The sequence below is a fragment of the Aethalodelphis obliquidens genome, unplaced genomic scaffold (genome assembly GCF_003676395.1).
Source record: "Aethalodelphis obliquidens isolate GAN/ISIS:26980383/991018 unplaced genomic scaffold, ASM367639v1 scaffold51, whole genome shotgun sequence".
NCBI classification, from domain to species: Eukaryota; Metazoa; Chordata; class Mammalia; order Artiodactyla; family Delphinidae; genus Aethalodelphis; species Aethalodelphis obliquidens.
In genome coordinates this window covers 11772882-11796075 of record NW_020837995.1, presented here as the reverse complement: position 1 = coordinate 11796075, position 23194 = coordinate 11772882, and the positions used below count along the sequence as shown (strand labels likewise).

The following is a 23194-nucleotide window of genomic DNA, read 5'->3' as shown; positions in this document are numbered from 1 at the left end:
TTATTTTTGGATACTCTGAGGTTTTCCTACAATGCCTAAAAGCAAAGACTTTCTTCATTTATCTCAGGCATATCTGATCTAACAATTCATGTCTTTCTTCAACCTCAGAAAACTCTGAGCACTTTAAAGTTTTCAAATATTGATTATCTACCATTTACTCTATTCTCTACCCAAAACTCCTATTAGACACACATATATATTCTGTCTCTCTTAACATCTCTGTCACATATACATATGATATATACTTATCTCTATATCTATGTCTTTGCTACTCTGTGCTACATTCTTGTTGAATCTCAGTACAAGATTCCTAATCAGTCAGTCAACTATGTTCATGGTCTATCTCATAAGTTGATTTTTTATTTCAATGATTATACTTTTCATTTCTAAAATGTATAACTGGTTTTTATAGCTAGCTGTTTTTGTTTTATTTCTGCCTGTTTCTTAATCTCTTCTCTTTTCGAATAAGTTATTTCATCATCTCTCTTTGAGGACCCTTAAACACAAAAATAATTTTCATGTTTCAATTGTTGGTATGTTGGCTCTCTTAGCATTAACATTTTTCATATATTTGGGGGTTTTGGTTTGCTAATTAATTTTCAGTGTGGATGTGTGTATGGGGGGCGGGGTATTTGTGTTTTTTCTCTTCTATCCTCTCTGTGTTCACCTATTCATTTTATTGTATTTTATTTAAAATAAAATTATTTTATTTTATTATGTATTCATTTTAGAGATGTCCCAGTTCCCCAGACTAGAATAAGATTTTTAAATCACATTTCAGTTTCTATACCATGATGCTATTTGGGATAGCACAGATTCGTTACAGAACTAATAGTGATGTGGTATGACCATGCAGTATGGTCATAAGGCTGCATCTGCAGGTTTCTGGCTCCATAAGCCTTCAGGTTGCTAAACACTGTAGTTCTTGATGGCAGTCAGCAACATTTATTTTCTGCTTCCTCTGCCAAGAAAGATGGGGCCTTATTTAGATTCTGGCATTAAGCAATAAGCCTGGCTCCCATTATATTCTTTTGCTCTTAAGAGTCAAATTCCTTGAAGCCTCATTTCCAGACCTGGAATCTAATAGGTCTAATCATTCATTTCCTTTCATCATCATGTATTTTTGTTTCATTTCTTTTTTTTTTTTTTTTTTTGCGGTATGCAGGCCTCTCACTGTTGTGGCCTCTCCCGTTGTGGAGCACAGGCTCCGGACGCGCAGGCCCAGCGGCCATGGCTCACGGGCCCAGCCGCTCTGCGGCATGTGGGATCTTCCCGGACCGGGGCATGAACCCGTGTCCCCTGCATGGGTAGGCGGACTCCCAACCACTGCGCCACCAGGGAAGCCCCTGTTTCATTTCTTGACCACAGTAATTTTTAACATGTTTTTGAGATTATCAATATCCTTTTAGTTCTCTCTTTTTACATTTTATCTATTGTTATCTGTGTGAGCAGAGTGGATATCTCAAAGGTGATAAACCCACTAAGCCATCTAGATCAGAGGTTGAAAAATACTTTTAAAAAAATCCATACATAAAATGATGTACTCTCTGATACACTACCTTGTCTCACCAAGTTGTTCAGGGGAATCATTAACCACAGTTAAATAAATGAATTTCTGCTGCTACTCACCCTGGAGCAGGCATACAGAAAAGCCCATATTGATCAACAATCACCACCTACTGTTTTGAAAGTCCTTGTGACTTTCAGTACAGGGCTGACATTTGAAATGAACTGTTTTCTCAATTCAAGGCATCTAAATATATAGAGTACAGCCCTCCTAATTGGCAAACAGGTGGGTCTTCCATGAATTCTCCATTTCAACTACTTTGGAGGATGTCTATTTCTTTGAAGTGTGCCTCCAGGATACTCTGAAGTATCCCCTAAACTATATTTTGTATCACCATATAGACTACATTCTACATTTTAAATTAAACCAACACAAATATATTTTCTAAATAATGGCAAAACATGCCAACAAATTACCTAGCCATTTTTGTATGATGTGGCAAGACAAAATTAAATTTATAAAAAATGTATCAATATAAGTGTGATATATTAAGTTATAAAATATGCTAAATTTAAAACTGTCAAAAAAATTGTTGTGGTTATTGTATAAAATCTAAGATTTTTCCCATGTCCAGTAGTCAGTTTCAACAAAATTTTCAACTTGTTCTAACAGCATATCATTTAGTATCTACAGGATCAAATACTTTTATATTCATTACCTATTTACACTTCTATTATTTGTACTTATTGATCTCTATATATACCTTTGGTCTCTAGATGAAGTAAAATTAGATGACGATATGGACTGAGATTATAACTGTCTCCATGATGCAAAAGGAGTCAGGACAGAAAAAGAGATTTCTTCACATACTCATACACTTTCTTCCTACTCCTACTTCGTACCTTTCATTTATCAATAAGGCCTCATTATGATAACAGTGTTCTGTCTCTGGCATTTTTAACGCAGTACCTTTTTTCTCGAGACTACCATCTCCTCATTTACCATTTTTCAATATTACTTCTCAGTCTAATACCCCTTGCTCGCTAACTTTCAGGTAATACTTCCCTCTCAAGCCCAGTCTAACCTTATGTACCTTTCTATACTGCCATGAGGTTAACTACAAGGTTTCTAACATACAGCTAAGCCCCTGCCCTGGATCAACTACAAGGTTTCTATTCTATATTCTCATGTTATAGAAAGTGGTCACAAACTCAAACGCCTCCAAGTATCAGACAAGCAAGATAACTGGATGCATTATGTCAAAGTGGGATTATGAGAAATGGGACAAGGCAAGTCTCATTCTAAACAGAATAGTCATAATCAGTTCCAGTGATTATGTCAAACAATCTGGTTTAAGAGAATTAGAGACTGGGAATTTTACATGAAATCTCTTGACTTTTAAATACTGGCAACTATTTCAGATTTTTAAAAATCACTGTGTGGACTGAACAAAACTAATATGCTAGCTGGATATGGTGAAGTCTCATCAGTTTTCAATCTCTGCAAAGAATTATTTTTGCTATTTAACAAAGTTTTGGAACCAGAACATATAGATCTAGCCTAACACAAGATCACTTTCTTCAAATTCCACTAAAGCCTGGCCATTCCTATAAGCCTTAATCTCCCTAATGAACAAATACACTTATCCCTCATCTGCTATTCTAAACATTCTCTTTTACCTATTTTGAATACAGATGGAAAAGTGAAGTTAACAATTAAAACTATAGAGGGAACTCCCTGGCAGTCCAGTGGTTAGGACTCCATGCTTTCACTGCTGAGGGCCCAGGTTCAATCCCTGGTCGGGGCACTAAGATTCTGCAAGCCACACAGCATGGGCAAACAAACAAACAAAAACAATTAAAACTATAGAGAAAAAAATGCCCTTAATGCTTATTCATGAAGAATAAAGTCAGAATAAAATGGCAAAATATTTTTAAAAGACAATAGAAATGGAAATTTAGTATATAAAAACTTAATACACACAACAAAACAACAGAGGAAAAATTGTGGTTACAAATGCATAGTGTTTTGCCTAACAGGCGTTTGATAAAAGTTTGTTTATAAGTTAATATATTAGTAAGAAAGAATTAAGTGTGAAGAATTAAGTATCTGTCCAAAAACTTAAAAGGGGAATAAAGTGACAAGTCACAAATAGCAAAGAATAAAATAAAAGGCAGATTGAAAATTAAAAAGTGGCAAAATTAGTAGTTGGGTTTTTGGAGAATAAAAAAAAATTTAAACAATCCGTAAACTACAATTAAAAAAAAGAAAGACTATAAAAGATTCAGGACTAAGAATTTTAGAATAAAGAAATTAAAAGTAGGGAACTTCTCATGTATTATATAATTTATGACCAAGTAATCATTTTGATTGTGTGACTAACTACAGAAATATAAAATTCCAAAAGTAATGCAGTAAGTTTAACAAATGTTTACTATGTACATGCAAGGCTGGGAAAATAAAAAAGAATAAGACACAGTTCCTGCCCTTGTGAGTTACCACTCTAACAGAGAAGACATGTATACAAACAGTTATAGGATTCAGGACACACTACCCAACATTGAGGTCCTTTAATCTTTTGTTTTCCAGATTTAAGGAAACCCTTTGCTCATATCTCTTAAGCTATCTATAACACAGCAATTTGGTGTTATTTATCTTTACTCACAAAAGTATACTTTTTTCTCCCTACCTAATCCCTCCAGAATTCAGGAGCTCTTAGTCAGAAATCTTGTTTTCATGGCAATATAGTTATTTTAAGTTCAGTAAGAATCTGCTCTCCTTGTAATAGAACACAGTTGGAAACTTTGGCTATATTACCAAGGCCCTGACTAGAATGTCATATTTGGGAATGATGCATAAAATCTGATATGACCGACAGCTTCATGGAACTAGGGCTGGGTTTAAAGTGTCAGTACTTATAAAGTGCCCCCATCCCCCTCGGAAAAACCAGCTTATACCTGGTATACAAAGTTCCCAGCCTTACAGATGAATAAGGAAGGTCACATCCTGGCAGGCCCAGGAACTTCAGGATATCTTGTGAACCTCAAGAAGATAGGAACTGTCTCTAGGTACTGCAGGCAAAGTCTGAAGGCGAGTCTCTGGCTTGGCTTCCTCACCTCCAGAGGCTTTTAAAAATCCAATCTGAGAATCCTTATGAAAAGTTCCAGCAAAGAAAACTCAAAAGACCTATGTGGTCAATCACTATTCTTGTACTCACATAAATAATCAGGCCAAGTTTAATGAGACTAGACTTATTTTGAAAAATAGTCTTTGATTATCTTTGATAGAATTGGGGTGACTATAGAGAGAAAAATGATGCTTCAACAGAAAATGACAGTAAACCCTTGTGGCTATTAAATACTAGTCCTATTTATTGTCTTTAAGATCTTGTTACCTACCTGCAAACTAGACTAGATGCGGAATCCTTTTAGTTTCCTTCAATATCTGGCTGCAACTCTCCAAATTAAAGTTTCCAATTTTTCTCACCCCTTCTAACTTTGAATCATTAAAACTTAAAACTGTCCTTTTCCCAAAGCCTTGCAAGCTGAAGATGGACAGTTTGATATAAACTTCAGAGAAATCACCACAACAGTTCATGTATGGACAACCTTTGTGCCTGTTGCCATTTAGGCCACTTAAAAAGTTCAACAGATCACCTGATGACATTACCAGATATTCAAGGAAAAGCTGTTATATTGCCAATGCAATATGAAGCATCTGAAGATGGTTCAGGTCCAACATCCAGAAAATCTTCTTGATTGACTGTCTTCTGGACTAAAAAACCGAGTTTACAGTTTGTACCAACCATTAACCTTTGTTTTTCTTATGTTTCCCTTGAAATACCCAGGACTGAGACTAGTTCAATGGGTTATGGAGCAAGCTAACAACTCAGTTTCTGGATTGTGAAACTTCATCTGAAACTTTCAGACAGGGGAATGACAGGTTTCAGGACATGCAACCTGAAAACATAGCACCTTGAAATATCAAATATTTCAAGCTGAAGGAATTTGAGAAATGGCATGTGCAGAAAGGACTTTCTGACCTTCCCCTGAAGCAGGTCATAAAACCCTCATGTGAGTGGTATCCTCCCTATACCTGGAGTAAAGGAATATCCTTATATCTAAGACAGAAGAATATCAAGAAGAATCTGAACAAATGAGCCTTGCTAAATTTCTCCCAGTTTACTACACTTACTTCATATCCTTTGTCCTATCATATCTTTCCACTCTTCATCAAGCCTATTACAAAAACATTCAACGCTAAGTATTTAGCATTGATTGGAAAAGGAATAGTTGGTCCTAAAATCTGCCTGTACCATAGTGAGATACCAGATTGCACTATTTAATTATGTAACAGCTAATAAAAAAACCCCAAAAGATTTGGAAGGAATATTCAGCTGTCTAAGACTCCCATTAATTTGGGCAAGATAAATACATTTCTTTTGAAGACTGAATAACAAATTTGTTGAAGGGTTCTCAATTGGAGGGGGAAATGGAATATTACTCAGGCATAAGAAGGAACGAAAATGGGTCATTTGTAGAGACGTGGATGGACCTAGAGACTGTCATACAGAGTGAAGTCAAAAAGAGAAAAACAAATATCGTACATTAACGCATATATGTGGAATCTAGAAAAATGGTATAGATGACCTTATTTGCAAAGTAGAAATAGACACAGACGAAGAGAACAAATGTATGGATACCAAGAGGGAAGGGAGAGGTAGGAGGAATTGGGAGATTGGGATTGACTTATATACACTATTGATACTATGTATAAAATAGATAACTAATGAGAACCTACAGTATAGCACAGGGAACTCTACTCAGTGCTCTGTGGTGAACTAAACGGGAAGGAAATCCAAAAAAGAGGACATATATGTATACGTATAGCTGATTCATTTTGCTGTATGGTAGAAACTAACACGACATTGTAAAGCAACTACACTCCAATAAAAATTAATTAAAAAAATAATAAATTGGAAGGGGAAATTAGTCTAATAATATAGATTTGCACTTCGAACACTAATCTAGAGGAAACAAAAAGTAGGCAAATATGTTCCCAATTCTGCATTAATTATTTTTATTTTATTTTTTTTTTAATTTATTTATTTTATTTATTTATTTTTGGCTGCACTGGGTCTTCATTGCTGCATGTGGGCTTTCTCTAGTTGCGGTGAGCGGGGTCTACTCTTCATTGCAGTGCGCGGGCTTCTCACTGCAGTGGCTTCTCTCGTTGTGGAGCACGGGCTCTAGGCACGCAGGCTTCAGTAGTTGTGGCTCGTGGGCTCTAGGGCGCAGGCTCAGTAGCTGTGACACCCGGGCTTAGTTGCTCTCTGGCATGTGGGATCTTCCCGGACCAGGGATCGAACCTGTGTCCCCTGCATTGGCAGGCGGATTCTTAACCACTGCGCCACCAGGGAAACCCTGCGTTAATTATTAACTCGGAGGGCTGAGCCCATGAAGTTCCAGACATGAATAATGATCACTCATTTGTATCAAATCTATAACTTGTTTATTGGCAAAGGAAACCTCTTCTTTATGAACGGGTCACTCACTAAACACATTTTAGACTTCAGAGATAATTCATGAAAAAAGGAAACTTTTGCAGCATATTGACATTCTCATTTACCATTTCAGTTACTTGGAGGTAAAACTTACCCTAATGTTAATCTAAAATATTAATCTTGAAAATGGATTTTTAAGAAAGAAGATATCACTCAAAATAGAAAAAAGACAAAAAATACTACATATACATTTCATTGATTCTAAGACGGACTTTTTCACATTTAATACTGCTAACATCAGGATACATCTTCAAATCAGTGATGTGTCATAGTGTAATTGGCAGGAACTTTTTTCCTTTCTTGGTGGTAAAAAAAAAAAAAAATGTGTTGGGACTTCCCTGGCAGTCCAGTGGTTAAGACTCCACACTTCCTTTGCAGGGGAAACGGGTTTGATCCCTGGTCAGGGAACTAAGATCCTGCAGGCTGTATGGCGTGGCAAAAAAAAAAAAAAGTGTTGAACTTAAAATTAATGACTTTCAGATTCAATGAAATATGTGATCTGTCTTCTGTCTTTCTCTGTTCAGACTGAATGGATATCTCTCCCTCTGCCTCTTTTTTCCTGCCTTTAAAAATGTATCTTAGGGATTTCCTGGTGGCGCAGTGGTTGAGAGTCCGCCTGCTGATGCAGGGGACACGGGTTCGTGCCCCGGTCCAGGAAGATCCCACATGCCACGGAGCGGCTGGGCCCGTGAGCCACAGCCGCTGAGCCTGCGCGTCCGGAGCCTGTGTTCTGCAACGGGAGAGGCCACAGCAGTGAGAGGCCCGTGTACCGCAAAAAAAAAAAAAAAAAAAAAAAAGTATCTTAAAGAATCTCTTACTTTTCTCTAATATTTGCATGAGTATTAAGTGTTGTGTGTATGTATATATACTTTACATATACATATTATGTAAACATAATTTTATAGTTAGACATATTATTATGGAATATGTTGAAATTAGGGAATTTGAAATTATTTCACTAAGGGGAGGAGACAAAAGAGAGGAGATTCTCAGTAAAAGGGTGGGTAAACTCATACAGTATTTCCATAATCATGTTTTGGTTTGTACCAATAGTTTATTGCACAATGACCTGGAGAGAGCCACCTTGATACTGACTGAAAACAAAACGAAGATTAAAAACTTTCTTGGGGGCCTTCCTGGTGGCGTAGTGGTTGAGAGTCCACCTGCCAACACAGGGGACGTGGGTTCGTGCCCCAGTCTGGGAAGATCCCACATGCCGCGGAGCGGCTAGGCCCGTGAGCCATGGCCGCTGAGCCTGCGTGTCCGGAGCCTGTGCTCTGCAACGGGAGAGGCCACAACAGTGAGAGGCCCGCGTACCGCAAAAAACAAAAACAAAAACAAAAAACAAAAAAAAACTTTCTTGGATATCATGTTCCAAAAACTTTTTATTCATCTTATATTTTTTCTCAGTTATATCTAAATGATGTCAGTAATAATAATGCCAATTTCTCTAAACTAAACCACTTCTGCATAAATCATTTTTATAATGTAAAATGATTAAATTTTCTGTACTACTACAGTAATTATTTCACATATATATACTTACTGTTTAAATTTTTTTAAAAATAAAAATTCAGGTTTAACCATTTATTTGGGTCTCCTTTTCCTTATGAAGGGCCCTGTGTCACATTAAATAAATTTGTAGGTTTTTTTTTCCTGTTAATCTTTCTCAGTTTAATTTTCAGACCCAGCCAGGGATCCTAAAAAGGTCATGGAAAAATTTTTCCTCCCCTTCAACAGTTAATTACATAATGATGTGGTATATACACTAATGATAATATGTTCAATGGATTGAAGTACAGTTGACCCTTGAACAACATGGGGGTTAGGGGTACTGACCCTCTGCACAGTCAAATATCTACATATAATTTAAAGTTGCACCTCCATACATGCAGCAACCACATCCTCAGATTCAATCAACTGCAGACTGTGTAGTACTGTAGTATTTACTAGTGAAAAAATCCACATATAAGTGGACCCATGCAGTTCAAATCCATGTTGTTCAAGGGTCAACTATACAGTGAGAAGGGAATGATTGATTTGGTCAAGACAGTAGGGATATGAGAAGGGCTTTATCAAATAGATGCCAGCAGAGCACAGCTTTAAAGTACAATTAGGAGTTTGCCAGAAATAGAACAAGAAAAGGAACTATTAAAGAATTTTTCCAAAACTTTAAAAGTATAGAGGAGGTAGTGGGATACAGTGAAAAAACAGTGAACCTGAAGATAAGGGACCTAGATAATAGTCCTGGTTGTTCCACTATTTGCCTCAAGTAAATTAAACACTCTGGATCTAAATTTTCTTGTCTGTAAAATGAAGAAATCACGTAATAGTGGAGTCTCAAACTTTAATGTTAATATAAATAAGGTCTAGGGTAGGGTCTGAAATCTTAACAATCACAGGTGATGTGGATGCTGTTAGTCCAGAGTAGTGAGTAATAGGGCATTAGATTATCTCTAATGGTTCTATTAGGAAACCATTGACCAAAACCACCCACCTTGGCCAGACATGGTAATAACCACCTGCATGAGTAGTCTCACAACAGGAGGTCCTGCTAATGAACACAGTGCTGCCACCACAAACCAACCAGGAGAATTTGGTTCCCAAAGAAGGGAGGAGACACCAGTCCATAATATGTCCTGCCAACCTTCCAGAAACCCTCCTGCTGGAAACCATCTTGACTGAGAGATGCACACGCCATCAGGAAGGGCCTTGAATAGGACCAAATATGGGCACAGGCAAGATGACTGGCCAGAGACAACCCAGAAAGCTAACCCTATTACCATAAAACCTGAGACTGCAAGCCAAGTGGCAGAGCAGTTATCCTGGGTTCCCTTACCTTGCTGCTCTCTGCTCAAGCACTCCTTTCCAATAAAGTCTTTTGCTTTGTCAGTAAATGCATCTCCATGGACAATTCATTTCCAAGTGTTAGACAAGAGACCACTCTAGGGCCCTGGAAGGAGTCCCCCTTCTGGTAACAGTTCCTTGTATATACCTTAAATATTTGTTTTCTATTCTATTCTATTTTATTTTTCCTTTTTGGTCACTCTGCACAGCATGCAGAATCTTAGTTCCCTGACCAGGGATGGAACCTGCACCCCCTGTAGTGGAAGCACGGAGTCTTAACTGCTGGACTGCCAGGAAGTCCCAAATGTTTATTTAAAATAATTCTTCTACTATATAGAAACTTTTAGGCAAATAAGATTTTGAGAAGGATAAAACCAAAGAAGAAAACAGTAAGGATTAAAAAAAAGGATAAAATTGTAATTAAAACTACATTTGAGGCTAGTCATAGAACTTGATAAACTGACAGTGAAATTCTTCTGGAAGAACAGAGAAAAATTTAGTTTTAAAAATTTTTAAGGTAGGTTCAGATTATTATAAAGCAATGTAATGAATGTGTATTGCCTATGTAATGAAGCCTCCATAAAAACCCATGGAGATTTGGGGAGATTGGCATGCTTGGAACAGGCATGGAAGCTCTGTGCTGTCCTATGCAACTCTTCTGTATAGCTCCTCCTGAGTTATAGTTTTTATAAGCTGGTAATCTAGTAAGTAAAATGTTTCTCCGAGTTCTGCAAGCTGCTCCAGCAAATTAATTGCACCCAAGAAGGTGGCTGTTGGTACCTTAGATCCTCATCCAGTCAGTTAGAAATATAGGCAACAATCTGGACTTGTAATTGGCATCTGAAGTGGGGGAGGACTGAGCCCTTAACCTGTGAGATCTGAGGCTATCTCCAGGTAGATAGTGTCAGAATTGAGTTAATCTGTAGATACCCAGCTGGTGTTAGAGAATTGCTTAGTGGTGTGGGAAAAACCCACACACATGGGAACTGGTATCAGAATTGTACCATATGCTAGGGATAAAGACAAGAAATGGAAAAAAATGGAAATTCTAGAGAGAGATAAAAATAGTGAAATAATTTAATGTGAGTTTATGTGTGTACAAGATAAACCAGAAGTAAATATCACAAAGGGAAAATAAATAATAATCCTCGGACAAATGGTTATCAAGATAGAGAAAACTAAATTTGGATCATTGTATATTCCAAAGAGGTCAAATAATCCATTCGTGGTAAAAAAAAAAATAAATGCAAATTGAGTAGTATATTTACGGCCAGAAAAAGGACAGATGATTTGCAATAAAAGAAATGAAAGTTGTCGTAAGAGTCAAGATGGACATGTTGGAATATACACAAATAAAAACCTATTGTGTTAAATTCAGCTAAGTTGTAGGATACAAGATTAACAAACAAAAATCAGTCATTACTGGAGAAATGTGGAGGAAAAGGAACCCTTATGCTCTTGGTAGGAATGTAAATTGGTGTAACCACTACAGAAAACAGTATGAAGGTTCCTCAAAAAATTAAAAATAGAATTACCATATGATCCAGAAATTCCATTTTGGGTATTTATCTGAAGAAAATGAAAACACTAACTTGAAACAGGCACCCCCATGTTCATTGCAGCATTATTTACAATAGCCAAGATATGGAAACAACCTAAGTGTCCATTGGTGGATGAATGGACAAAGAAAGTGTGGTATATATATGCAACGAAATATTATTTAGCAACAAAAAAGAATGAAATCTTGCTATTTGCAACAACATGGTTGAATCTTGATGGTATTATGCTAAGTGAAATAAGTAAGTACCATATGATCTCTTTTATATGTAGAATCTAAGAAAAAGTAAAACAAACAAATAAAAATCAAGCTCATAGGGACTTCCCTGGTGGCACAGTGGTTAAGAATCCGCCTGTCAATGCAGGGGACACAGGTTTGATCCCTGGTCTGGGAAGATCCCATATGCCATGGAGCAACTAAGCCCGTGAGCCACAACTACTGAGCTTGCGCTCTAGAGCCCGCAAGCCACAACTACTGAAGCCTGCATGTCCTAGAGCCCAGCTCGCAAGCCCACATGCTGCAACTACTGAGTCCACGCACCGCAAATACTGAATCCTGTGTGCTCTAGGGCCCACGTGCCGCAACTACTGAACCCATGTGCTGCAACTACTGAAGCTCCTGTGTCTAGGGCCCGTGGTCTGCAACAAGAGAAGCCACTGCAATGAGAAGCCCACACGCTGCAACGAAGAGTAGCCCCCGCTTGCCACAATTAGAGAAAGCCCACAGCAATAAAGACCCAATGCAGCCAAAAAGAAAAAAAAAAAAAAAATCAAGCTCATAGATACAGAGAACAGATTGGTGGTTGGCAGAGGTTGGGGGTGGGGACATGGGAGAAATGGGTGAAGGGACGTCGAAAGGTAAAAAGAAAAAAAAAATGTAGTTGATGTAAAATACTCATAAAATTTTTGAATCATATTCAAAATATTGATTTTTATATATATATACACATATGTTTATGTATATGCTAATGTATATAACATAGGTATATTTTTACAGTATATTTAAAAACACTATTATTTCTAAAAGAGTGAAAATAAAATACCGTTCTAAGATGAACCCAAATATTAGCAATTCTTAGAAATTTGCATTAAAAATTTTAAAACCAAAAGCCAAGTAAACAAATAAATCAGTCATATTTCTATGCACTAGCAATGAACAATCTGAAAAGGAAATCAAGAGAACAATTTGATTTACAATAACATAAAAAAGAATTAAATGTTTAGGAATAAATTTAACCAAGGAGGCATAAGACTGGTACACTGAAAACTACAAAAACTGCTGAAGAAAATTAAAGATACCCTAAATAAATGGAAAGACATCCCATCTTCATGGATTGGAAGACCTAATATTGTTCAAATGATAATACTCCCCAAAGTAATCTACAGATTTAATGTAATTCCTATTAAAATCCCAACTGTCTCTTTAGTAGAAATAGACAAGCAGATCCTAAAATTCACATGGAATTGTAAGAGATGCCAAACAGTCAAAATAATCTTATAAAGAAGGGCAAAGTTGGAAGACTCACAGTTCCCAATTTCAAAACTTACTACAAAGTGACAGTAATCAAAACAGTGTGCTCCTGGCATCTGGTCTCAGTGGAACAGAATTAAGAATCCAGAATAAAACCATACATGTGTGGTAAACTGATTTTCAACAAGGATACCAAGACTGTTCAATGGAGAAAGAAGGTGTCTTCAACAAATAGTGCTAGGACAACTGAATACCGATGCACAGAAGAACATAGTTGGATCCTTACCTCATACCGTATATAAATATTAACTTAAAATAGATAAAAAACTTACATATAAGAGCTAAAACTATTATTGTTGTGACCATTTTGCAATGTATACAAACACTGAATCATCATGTTGTACACCTGAAACTAATATAATATTGTAAATCAATTATACCTCAAGTTAAAAAAAGAGCGAAAACTATGAGGTTCTTAGAAGAAAACATGACCTTTTTGATTTGGCAAAGGTTTCTTAGATATGACACCAAAAGCATGAACAACAAAAGAAAAATAGACAAACTGGACTTCATCAAAATTTAAAACTTTGTGCATCATAGAACACTATCAGAGAGTGAAAAAACAAATGATAGAATGGGTAAAAATATTTGCATATCATACATCTGATGAGGGTTTAGTATTCAGAATATATAAATTATGCTTAAAACTCAACAGCAAAGACAAACAACCCAATTTTAAAATGGGCAAAGGACTTGAATATACATTTCTCTAAAGAAGATATACAAATGGTCAACAAGTACTTGAAAAGATGCTCAATGTCATTAGTCATTAGGGAAATGCAAATGAAAATCACAATGAGATACCACTTCACAGGCACTAGGATGGCAACAGTAAAAACAACAGCAACAGTGGAAAGTACTGATAGTGTTGACAGGGATGTCGAGAAACTGGAGCTCTCGTGCATTGCTGATGGAACTGTAAAATGGTGCAGCTGCTGTGGAAAATAGTTTGGCAGTTTCCTATAAAGCTAAACATAGAATTACCATATAATCCAGCAATTCTACATCTAGGTACACAAAGAATTGAAAACAAGTGTTCAACAAAAGCTTGTAAATGAATGTTCATCGCAGCACTATTCACAATAGCCAAAAAGTGGAAACAATCCAAATACCCATCTACAGATGAATGGATAAACAAAATGTATTCATACAATTGAATATTATCCAGCCATAAGAGAAATAAAGTCCTGATACCTGTGACAACATGGCTGAACTTTGAAAACAGTACGCTAAGAAAAAGAAGCCAGACACAAAAGGCTACATATTGTATGATTCCATTTATATGAAATATCCAGGATTCCAGGTGAATCCATAGAGTCAGAAAATAGGTTAGTCATTGCCAAGGACTGTGGGTAGGAGAAAATGGGGAGTGACTGCTTAATGGGTACAGGGTTTTCTTTTGTAGTGATGAATACTTTCTGGAACTAGACAGTTGTAATGACTGCACATTATAAATGTACTAAATACCGCTGAATTGTGCACTTTGGTGAATTCTATATGTATTTTACCACAATTTTAAACTTATTTTTAATTTCTAAAAAAATCATTTGCATGATATAATAAAGTCTCATATCACAAAAGGCAGAAGAGGAAACTGCAGTAAAGTTAATTTACCAAAGGTTAGCATCTGAATTATTGATAAAGATTTGACAGAAAGGTATAGGATCAATCTCCAAAGTTATCAGGCTCAGTGGTCAAAACTGATGCACAGATTATATACCAAGATATAATTATAGTATAATTCCTCACATAAAAATGGACAGGCCACCAGAAAGTAAATGCCTATTAAGACACCCTTAAGGAATCATTATATTCTAAATGCCTTACAAAAGAGTTAAAAAGCAAATGTGGCCAGGCCTTAGGGAAAGAAATAAATGTAAACATCTCTAGTGACATTGTAAAACTGTTCTAGAGAACAATCTGACATTATGTAACAGGAGCTATAAAGTTAGTCAAGTACTTTGACCTAATAAATTCAGTTAGGGGACTACACTTTTAAAGGAATACCCAAAGTAGGAGAAGCAGGAAATAATTTGAAAAAAAGATATTCATAATCACGACATCTAACATAAGAAAATACAAAATAATTTAAATAATCAAAGAGTAGAGCTAAATGAACTATTATTATTGCCTAAACACAATGGAATATATGCATATGTCTACGTGTGTGTATATGTATATATGTATATTTTTAAATCACAACTACATAACTATTTGATAGGTTAAAACACAGGTAAGAAATAATGCCAAAGTAAATCACAAAATAGTGCTCACATTGATTTCAACTCTATATATACATTGAAAAGAATTCAGAGTAAGATTTTAAAACTCAATAGGCTCTTTTAAAAATAAATTGTAGGGAATTCCCTGGTGGTCCAGTGGTTAGGACTCCATGCTTCCACTGCAGGGAGCACGGGTTTGATCCCTGGTTGGGGAACTAGGAACCCACATGCCACATGGCACAGAAAAAAAAAAAAAAAAAAAAAAAAAATTGTGGAATGTAGTAATTTCCTGGTGATCATTTTCCAATCACATTCTTTACCCAAAGACTGGTTAAAAAAAAGAGAGGTAAGACAACAATAACAATTTTTATAGAATAAACTATAAGTAGAAGAAAATCTTAAGTGATCAAATTAAGATATTTTATCTTAGTAAGATTCTGACCTTACTATAAACCTCTTTTTGTTGAGATAAAAGTTTTGAAGCCAATTCCCCAACAAGATTTGGAGGAAATATTTTTTCACTGTATTTAAAATGTTAACCATATTCTTGTAAATAAAAATATTTTTTATATAATACTTTAGTCAAGATACATGGATACGCTTTAAAATGTCAAGGAAGGTAAGTCAATTAAATGTACACAAACTATATATTCATACAGATGCAGAAATACGAATAACTGTCATAAGACCAATTAAAAAATGTAACACTGTGCAGTTATCACAGTACAAACAACCTGTGTACAAGTAAATGCCTAAACACTGCTCTGAAGAGTTGTTGCCAAAGAAGCCATCATTAAAAGTAAACAAAAGCAAACTGGAGCTTTCAGACATTCTGTCTATTCAGAAGTTGAAGGGAAGAAGCCTTAAAAAGCAGAAGCAGTGAAAAGTACAGTTTAAGAGAGCTGGTCTAAGAGCCACTGTCCTGTCCCCAATTCTGTCTACTACTGGAATTTTTTCTTATACATCTTGAAAATCTACCAATTAGAAAATTATGCAGATTAACAGGTATTATCCATTTATCATAATCAATACCTCTGAAACAATTAAGCAGTCAAACATTATTACACAGTATTATGAGTTTGTTCAATTTCTTTCACTTCTAGCACCTAAATGAAGCAAACTGCAATTGGAGGCAATGGAAAAGGAAACAGCATTGAACTTTCTACCATGGCAGTCTTTATTTCTTCCAGAACTCATTTTTCAAAACTCTTTATCTTCCCTCCTTTCTAATCAAAGTTTTCATATATTAGCCTAACAAAATATATCTTCTCTCACTTCTCAAAAAAATTTTACATTCATAAGAACTAATAGCATTTTTTTAAATCAACTCACCTGAAATTTATTTTTTAACACTGGAGAACAAGAGAAGTTTTTGAAAGTGTTCTTTAAAATATCTCTATCCATTTAAAACCTACTTTTCTTTTAAATTTTATAACCACCATACTTTCTCTTTGTATGTATATAACTTCACTATACATCCATTAGTTAGAGATTATAATAATGAAGACCTTAATTCAGACTTGTAAATAAATATATTATATTTAAAGAAATCTTTTCAGCATAATATTCATCAACTGATTCTTACTTTGCTTCAATTTATGGAGATCACCGGCTCGATCCTTAGTAGCCTGCTTTAGAATATCTGCTTGAATTCTGGGTTCACTCTCCAAGTTAGGGCCTGAAATTAAATGTTGAAGAGGATTGGAAGGCTTCTGTTTTGAAGTTCTGGGGTTTCCATTGTGGTTTACATGAGAATCTATGGCATAAAAACATCAAATTAAGGTCATATTTTGCAGAAGAATTTCATAAGATGTACCCGAGAAAAGGTAAGACACTGTTATCTGATACTGGGTAGTCAGGTAGCTTTTTTTTAAAGCTTTATTTCATTTCTTTAATCAAATCTTATAACCAATGTGATTTTAGTTGTGTGAAGTTTACTAATCATTCCCAGGTGGGTATCTTTAGTATTGATTATAAACCTATTCATCAATGGAATATATATCAATAGTAGAAACCCAAAGATTAAAATGGCAGTGATACCTGTAACTTTTCTTCCCTCCAAATTCTATATTGCTGTCAGAAATCTCCAAAATCCAATAAGGCTTTTAGAATTTCTAATCTTGAAGTCATTTTCATCTACACAGCGACATAACTGTTAACTCTTGATTCTTTCTTATTAGTATCTCCTGGATATAACTTTTCTTTCCCCCACCTCCCTTTTTAACTCATCAAAGCCTCGATTTAGATCTTTATTACAATTAATTTTAATTATATCAATTCTCATTTTAGGGGAATATTTCTGTAAAATTGAGTAGGTATTCAGTAGAAAACACACAGATAAGTACAGAGTAGGGAGTTTAATACAGGCGGATCTCATTTTATAGAAGGCCTCTGTGAGATAAACTTGAACACATTTTGGAGAAGGTAAATACATATATACTGGTAGTGATGAAAGGGAACGTAGTCCAGAGTGGCAGAACAAATAATTCTTCCACTCTTAATAGTCCAGTAGACAAAGTTCATTTTGTAATGATCTCTCCCTGAGCTTTTTTCTTTTCTTTAATGAATCAGTTATATATACACATATGTTCCCATATCTCTTCCCTCTTGCGTCTCCCTCCCTCCCACCCTCCCTATCCCACCCCTCCAGGAGGTCACAAAGCACCAAGCTGATCTCCCTGTGCTATGCGGCTGCTTCCCACTAGCTATCTACCTTACGTTTGGTAGTGTATAAATGTCCATGCCTCTCTCTCGCTTTGTCACAGCTTACCCTTCCCCCTCCCCATATCGTCAAGTCCGTTCTCTAGTAGGTCTGTGTCTTTTTTCCCGTCTTACCCCTAGGTTCTTCATGACATTTTTTTCCCTTAAATTCCATATATATATCTGTTAGCATACGGTATTTGTCTTTCTCTTTAGGACTTACTTCACTCTGTATGACAGACTCTAGGTCTATCCGCCTCATTACAAATAGCTCAATTTCGTTTCTTTTTATGGCTGAGTAATATTCCATTGTATATATGTGCCACATCTTCTTTATCCATTCATCCGATGATGGACACTTAGGTTGTTTCCATCTCCGGGCTATTGTAAATAGAGCTGCAATGAATCTCCCTGAGCTTTTATCAGTCGTTTGATAATATACAAAGTTAAGTAGAATAATGAACGATACTTCACTGTGCTGCTAAATGACATCTTTTATTCACTATGTAACAATACATGACCAGAAAATTGATTTTCAAATGGAATTTTAAGAATAAGACTTCATACCTGGAACCATATTTGGGGAGAGAGGTTGTCCAGTTGGAAGATGGGAGATTACTTGATGACTTTCATATTGAGAAAAGGAAACAGGTGGTTTCTTTAAAGCTAAAATTAAAAACAGATCCGTATTATTCCCCATGATATTATGGTTTCTAAATACCAACCACCATGAATCTGTTTACATTGCACTAATCCTATGACGCTTACTCTAATTTTGTAATCCTTATAATTGGTATATTAACTAATTAATTTATGGTTACTAATTGATATATTGCACCATCCATCACAGATTTTGATGATCAATAAATCTGACCAGAATACAAGATAGGAATTCTGTCTTGTTCATCACTATATCCCCAATACCTAGAATAGTGCCTGGCATATAACAGGAGCTCAATTAAAATTTGATGAATGAATAAATAAATGAATCTCTTCAGATACAGTGAGACCTTTTTATATGGATAGCATAAATAAAAATTGACATTTATAGATTAGGCAAAGCTATGAGAATATGCTACTCTAAGCTGCTCAGATTTTAAATAAAAACTAAATATGACTGATTCAACAAGTTCAGATTTTAGTTTTGAAAAGGGAATTTTTTTTAACATCTTTATTGGAGTATAAATGCTTTACAATGGTGTGTTAGTTTCTGCTTTATAACAAAGTGAATCAGTTATACATATACATATGTTCCCATATGTCTTCCCTCTTGTGTCTCCCTCCCGCCCACCCTCCCTATCCCACCCCTCTAGGTGGTCACAAAGCACGGAGCTGATCTCCCTGTGCCATGTGGCTGCTTCCCACTAGCTATCTATTTTACATTTGGTAGTGTATAAATGTCCATGCCACTCTCTCACTTTGTCACAGCTTACCCTTCTCCCTCTGCATATCCTCAAGTCCATTCTCTAGTAGGTCTGTGTCTTTATTCCCATCTTACCCCTAGGTTCTTCAAGACCTTTTTTTTTTTCCCTTAGTTTCCATATATATGTGTTAGCACATGGTATTTGTTTTTCTCTTTCTGACTTACTTCACTCGTATGACAGTCTCTAGGTCCATCCACCTCACTACAAATAACTCAATTTTGTTTCTTTTTATGGCTGAGTAATATTCCATTGTATATATGTGCCACATCTTCTTTATCCATTCATCCGATGATGGACACTTAGGTTGCTTCCATGTCCTGGCTATTGTAAATAGAGCTGCAATGAACATTCTGGTACATGACTCTTTTTGAATTATGGTTTTCTCAGGGTATATGTCCAGTAGTGGGATTGCTGGGTTGTATGGTAGTTCTATTTGTAGTTTTTTAAGGAACCTCCATACTGTTTTCCATAGTGGCTGTATCAATTTACATTCCCACCAGCAGTGCAAGAATGTTCCTGAAAAGGGAATTTTTAAGTTTTGTACAAAAAGCTTTACTAGCCAAGATGTACTTACTTAGAGTTGGGACTTTCTTCTCCCTTAAGAAATAAAGGCAATAGGGAAAAAGATCATTTTTCACTCACTCCACTGCAACCTTGGGCAGCTTAATGTGACAGAAAGGCAGAGAGCAAGAAGGAAACTAGAGAGAAGGCAAACAGATAAAGAGAAAAAAAAAATAGAGAGCCCATCTATAAGATATGGTTAGTGGCACATTTTATTCTTCTAAAACTTTGGTGTGGCAGACACGATGCTTTGTGACCCCATTTCATTATATTTTTCCTAGGCACAGAGGAAGATAAGCCTTCCTTACTTTTATGTGCCACGAAACTGGGTTCTAACCATAAGAATGTAAGTGAAACAGAATGTAAGTGAAACAGAATGAGCCACTTCCAACTATGCCAATAAAATCTTCTGTGCAAATCACCTACAATCTCTCTTCCCTTCTGTCACAAATTAGGAGGCTACATATGAAGATAGTGGCATCAAATAATGGAAGAGGACACTGCTTAGAGAGAGCTGCAAAGAGAATCATAAAACCTGCATCAGTCTGTAATGTGAACAATAAATGAAACTTTATTGCTTTAAGCAATTGCAATTTGGGGATTATTTGTTAATACATAACAGCCTCGTCAGTCCTAACTAGTATACTTGGGTTATTTTTATAATCCTTAAAGTTTATTTCGGTGACTGTATTTCATTTATTATTATATAGATTTCTAAACTTAAGGACCCAAGAAGTTTAAAATTCACTCTAAGAAAGCAACCCATTCAAATTTACAGAAAGTTGAGGTTTTCTATATCTTACTGTGTTCCCCCATTTCCTTGTTCGTATTGCCAGCTGCAATGCCCAACACCCACCACTGCACGTAAGACAGCTAAATAACAACAATCAGCTAACATCTTTAAAGAGCAGTACTTTCCCAGGTTTAACACCATTTTGATTTGCTAACAGACTCTGAGGACAACTAAGCATCTGGTAGATATACTGGAAAGAGAAGTCAGTCACAATGTACAAACTTGTGGATCACTGTTGGACCCTAGCTGGCTCCAGTACTATATAAACCAAAAGACAAGAGAGGGTACTTTCAATACTAAACAGGAAGTGATCATACATGTTCTTAGCTTTATTTAATAATGCCTCCTGCCCAAGAACAAGGTGACTATTCAGAGGCAAAACTATGAAGATTTAGATGGGTAGAAAAAGCTGGATTAAAAAGAGCCTTTATATATGGGTTCGATCCCTGGTTGGGCAACTAAGATCCCACATGCCATGTGGTGCAGCCAAAAAAAAAAAAAAAAGAAAGAAAGAGCCTTTATAAAACATCCAGAGGAGTTTAGAACTGATATACAGGCATACCTTTGATATTGCAGGTTCAGTTCTAGACCACTGCAATAAAGTGAATATCACGATAAAGCGAGTTGCATGCATTTTTTTGGTTTCCCAGTGCATATAAAAGTTATGTTTACACTATACAGTAGTCTATTAAGTGTACAGTAGAATTATGTCTAAAAATCAATGCGTACACACCTTAATTTAAAAATACTTCATTGTTAAAAAATACTAAACATTACCTGAACCTTTAGCAAGTCGTAATATTTTTGTTGGTGGAAGGCTTGAAATATTGCAAGAATTACCGAAATGTGACACAGAGACAATGAAAAGAGCAAATGTTGTTGGGAAAATGGCACTGATAGATTTGCTTGACACAGGATTGCCACAAACCTTCAATTTGTAAAAAAACACGATCTGTGAAGTACTGTAAAGCTAAGCACAATAAAACACGGCGTGTCTGTAGCAGAAACTATACAGTCAAGCCTTGACATCCATGGGGGACTGGTTCCAGGACACCCGACCCCACCCCCATGCTCAAGTCCCTTAGTCTTCCTTATCCATGGTTCTGCATCTGAGGATTCAAACAATCACGGAGTGCAAATATAGTATACAATCTGAGGCTGGTTGAATCCACCAAGGAGGAACCTGAGGACGTGACTGTGGTAATATGGAGCCTTATAAGTTTGACGTGAATTACTACATTTCTGTAAAAATTTAGAAAAATAGAAAACCAGAAAGAAATTTAAAATGAGCTGTAATTCTACCACTTAAAGATAACCACTGCTACCATTTCAAGATTATCTGTTTTGTTTTTTTCTGTACATTACACCATATACCATAAACAAAATTAGGATACCATCATATATACTATCTTATAATCTGATTTTTTATTTAATATTTTATATACATTTTTCTATGTCATCCCATTTTCTTCTACAGCATTCCTAAATGGTAGTACTGAATTAAAACTTCCAACTTACTAGGTTTGGCTAGAAAGATCTGGGTAAAGAATTGCCCCAAGGACTTTAGAGTGCCATAAACTGCATCAGCTAAGCTAGTTGGTGGATAGAATTTTACTACTTAGGAAAAAGTAATGTGTGTTCTGTAAACACTTTGGTTTCTATGCTTTCACTGTGACTTTTTTGTTTATTTTCCTAGAAAAGTTCCTTTAAAAAAAACTCCAGCCTTTTTCCTTTGTTGAACTAAGGGGAGAGGTGATTTATTTATATCCAGGACAAGACAGAGGCTTTCCCAGGAGCCAGAATTAACAGTTACAGTTAGTGGTACCAAAACAAATGAAGATCCGGAAAATTACTAGTGGACTTGGACACAAAATAAGACTGCTAATCTTGCTCTCCGATTTTGGATAGGATTCTTCAGACTTTTTTCTATACACATACAAGTATCTAATTTTTCCTCCACAAAAATGAGATTATATTGTACGTGCTTCCTTGTAACCTGCTTTTTTTCATTAAAAAAATCATAGGTATATTGGGAATTCCCTGGCAGCCCAGTGGTTAGGACTCTGCACTTTCATTGCCGGGGGCCCAGGTTCAATCCCTGGTTGGGGAACTAAGATCCCACAAGCCACATGGCGTGGCCAAAAAAAAAAAAAAATCATAGATATATGTATATGTTAATAAAAACAGCTCAACACTATCTTTTTTAATGACTACATATCACATTTATGGATAAAACACATTTAATGAACTAATAAGCTTACCTATAACATTTATATGGTCTTCAATTTATCATTATAAATACTTTTATGGTGAGAATTTTTGTAACTACATGATAGAGTGAGTTCTCAGGGAAGTACTAAACACTAGGTCAATGACTATGTGTACTTATTAAACAAATTAAGAGAAACGATAAATGTGAGCTCAAAGACAACTGAAGTCTGGGAAAGAATTAAGACACTGAAAAGAATGCAAACAATTATGTATGATAT

At 35.8% G+C, this 23194-nt stretch overlaps 1 protein-coding gene across 3 annotated transcripts in view; it reads right to left on the bottom strand.

The window, feature by feature from the left end:
* The window catches only part of GOLM2 (golgi membrane protein 2), a 113047-nt gene that overhangs the window by 16967 nt on the left and 72886 nt on the right, over positions 1-23194 (bottom strand). For 2 of the 3 annotated variants that reach the window (XM_027084152.1, XM_027084153.1), the window contains exons 7-8: positions 18495-18593; positions 16813-16983 (exon numbers count right to left, since the gene is read on the bottom strand). In XM_027084152.1, coding sequence (XP_026939953.1) covers positions 16813-16983; positions 18495-18593 — 270 coding nt within the window. Of the gene's footprint in view, positions 1-15452; positions 15555-16812; positions 16984-18494; positions 18594-23194 lie in introns of those variants that run through there. The other variant, XM_027084154.1, reaches the window with a different exon arrangement.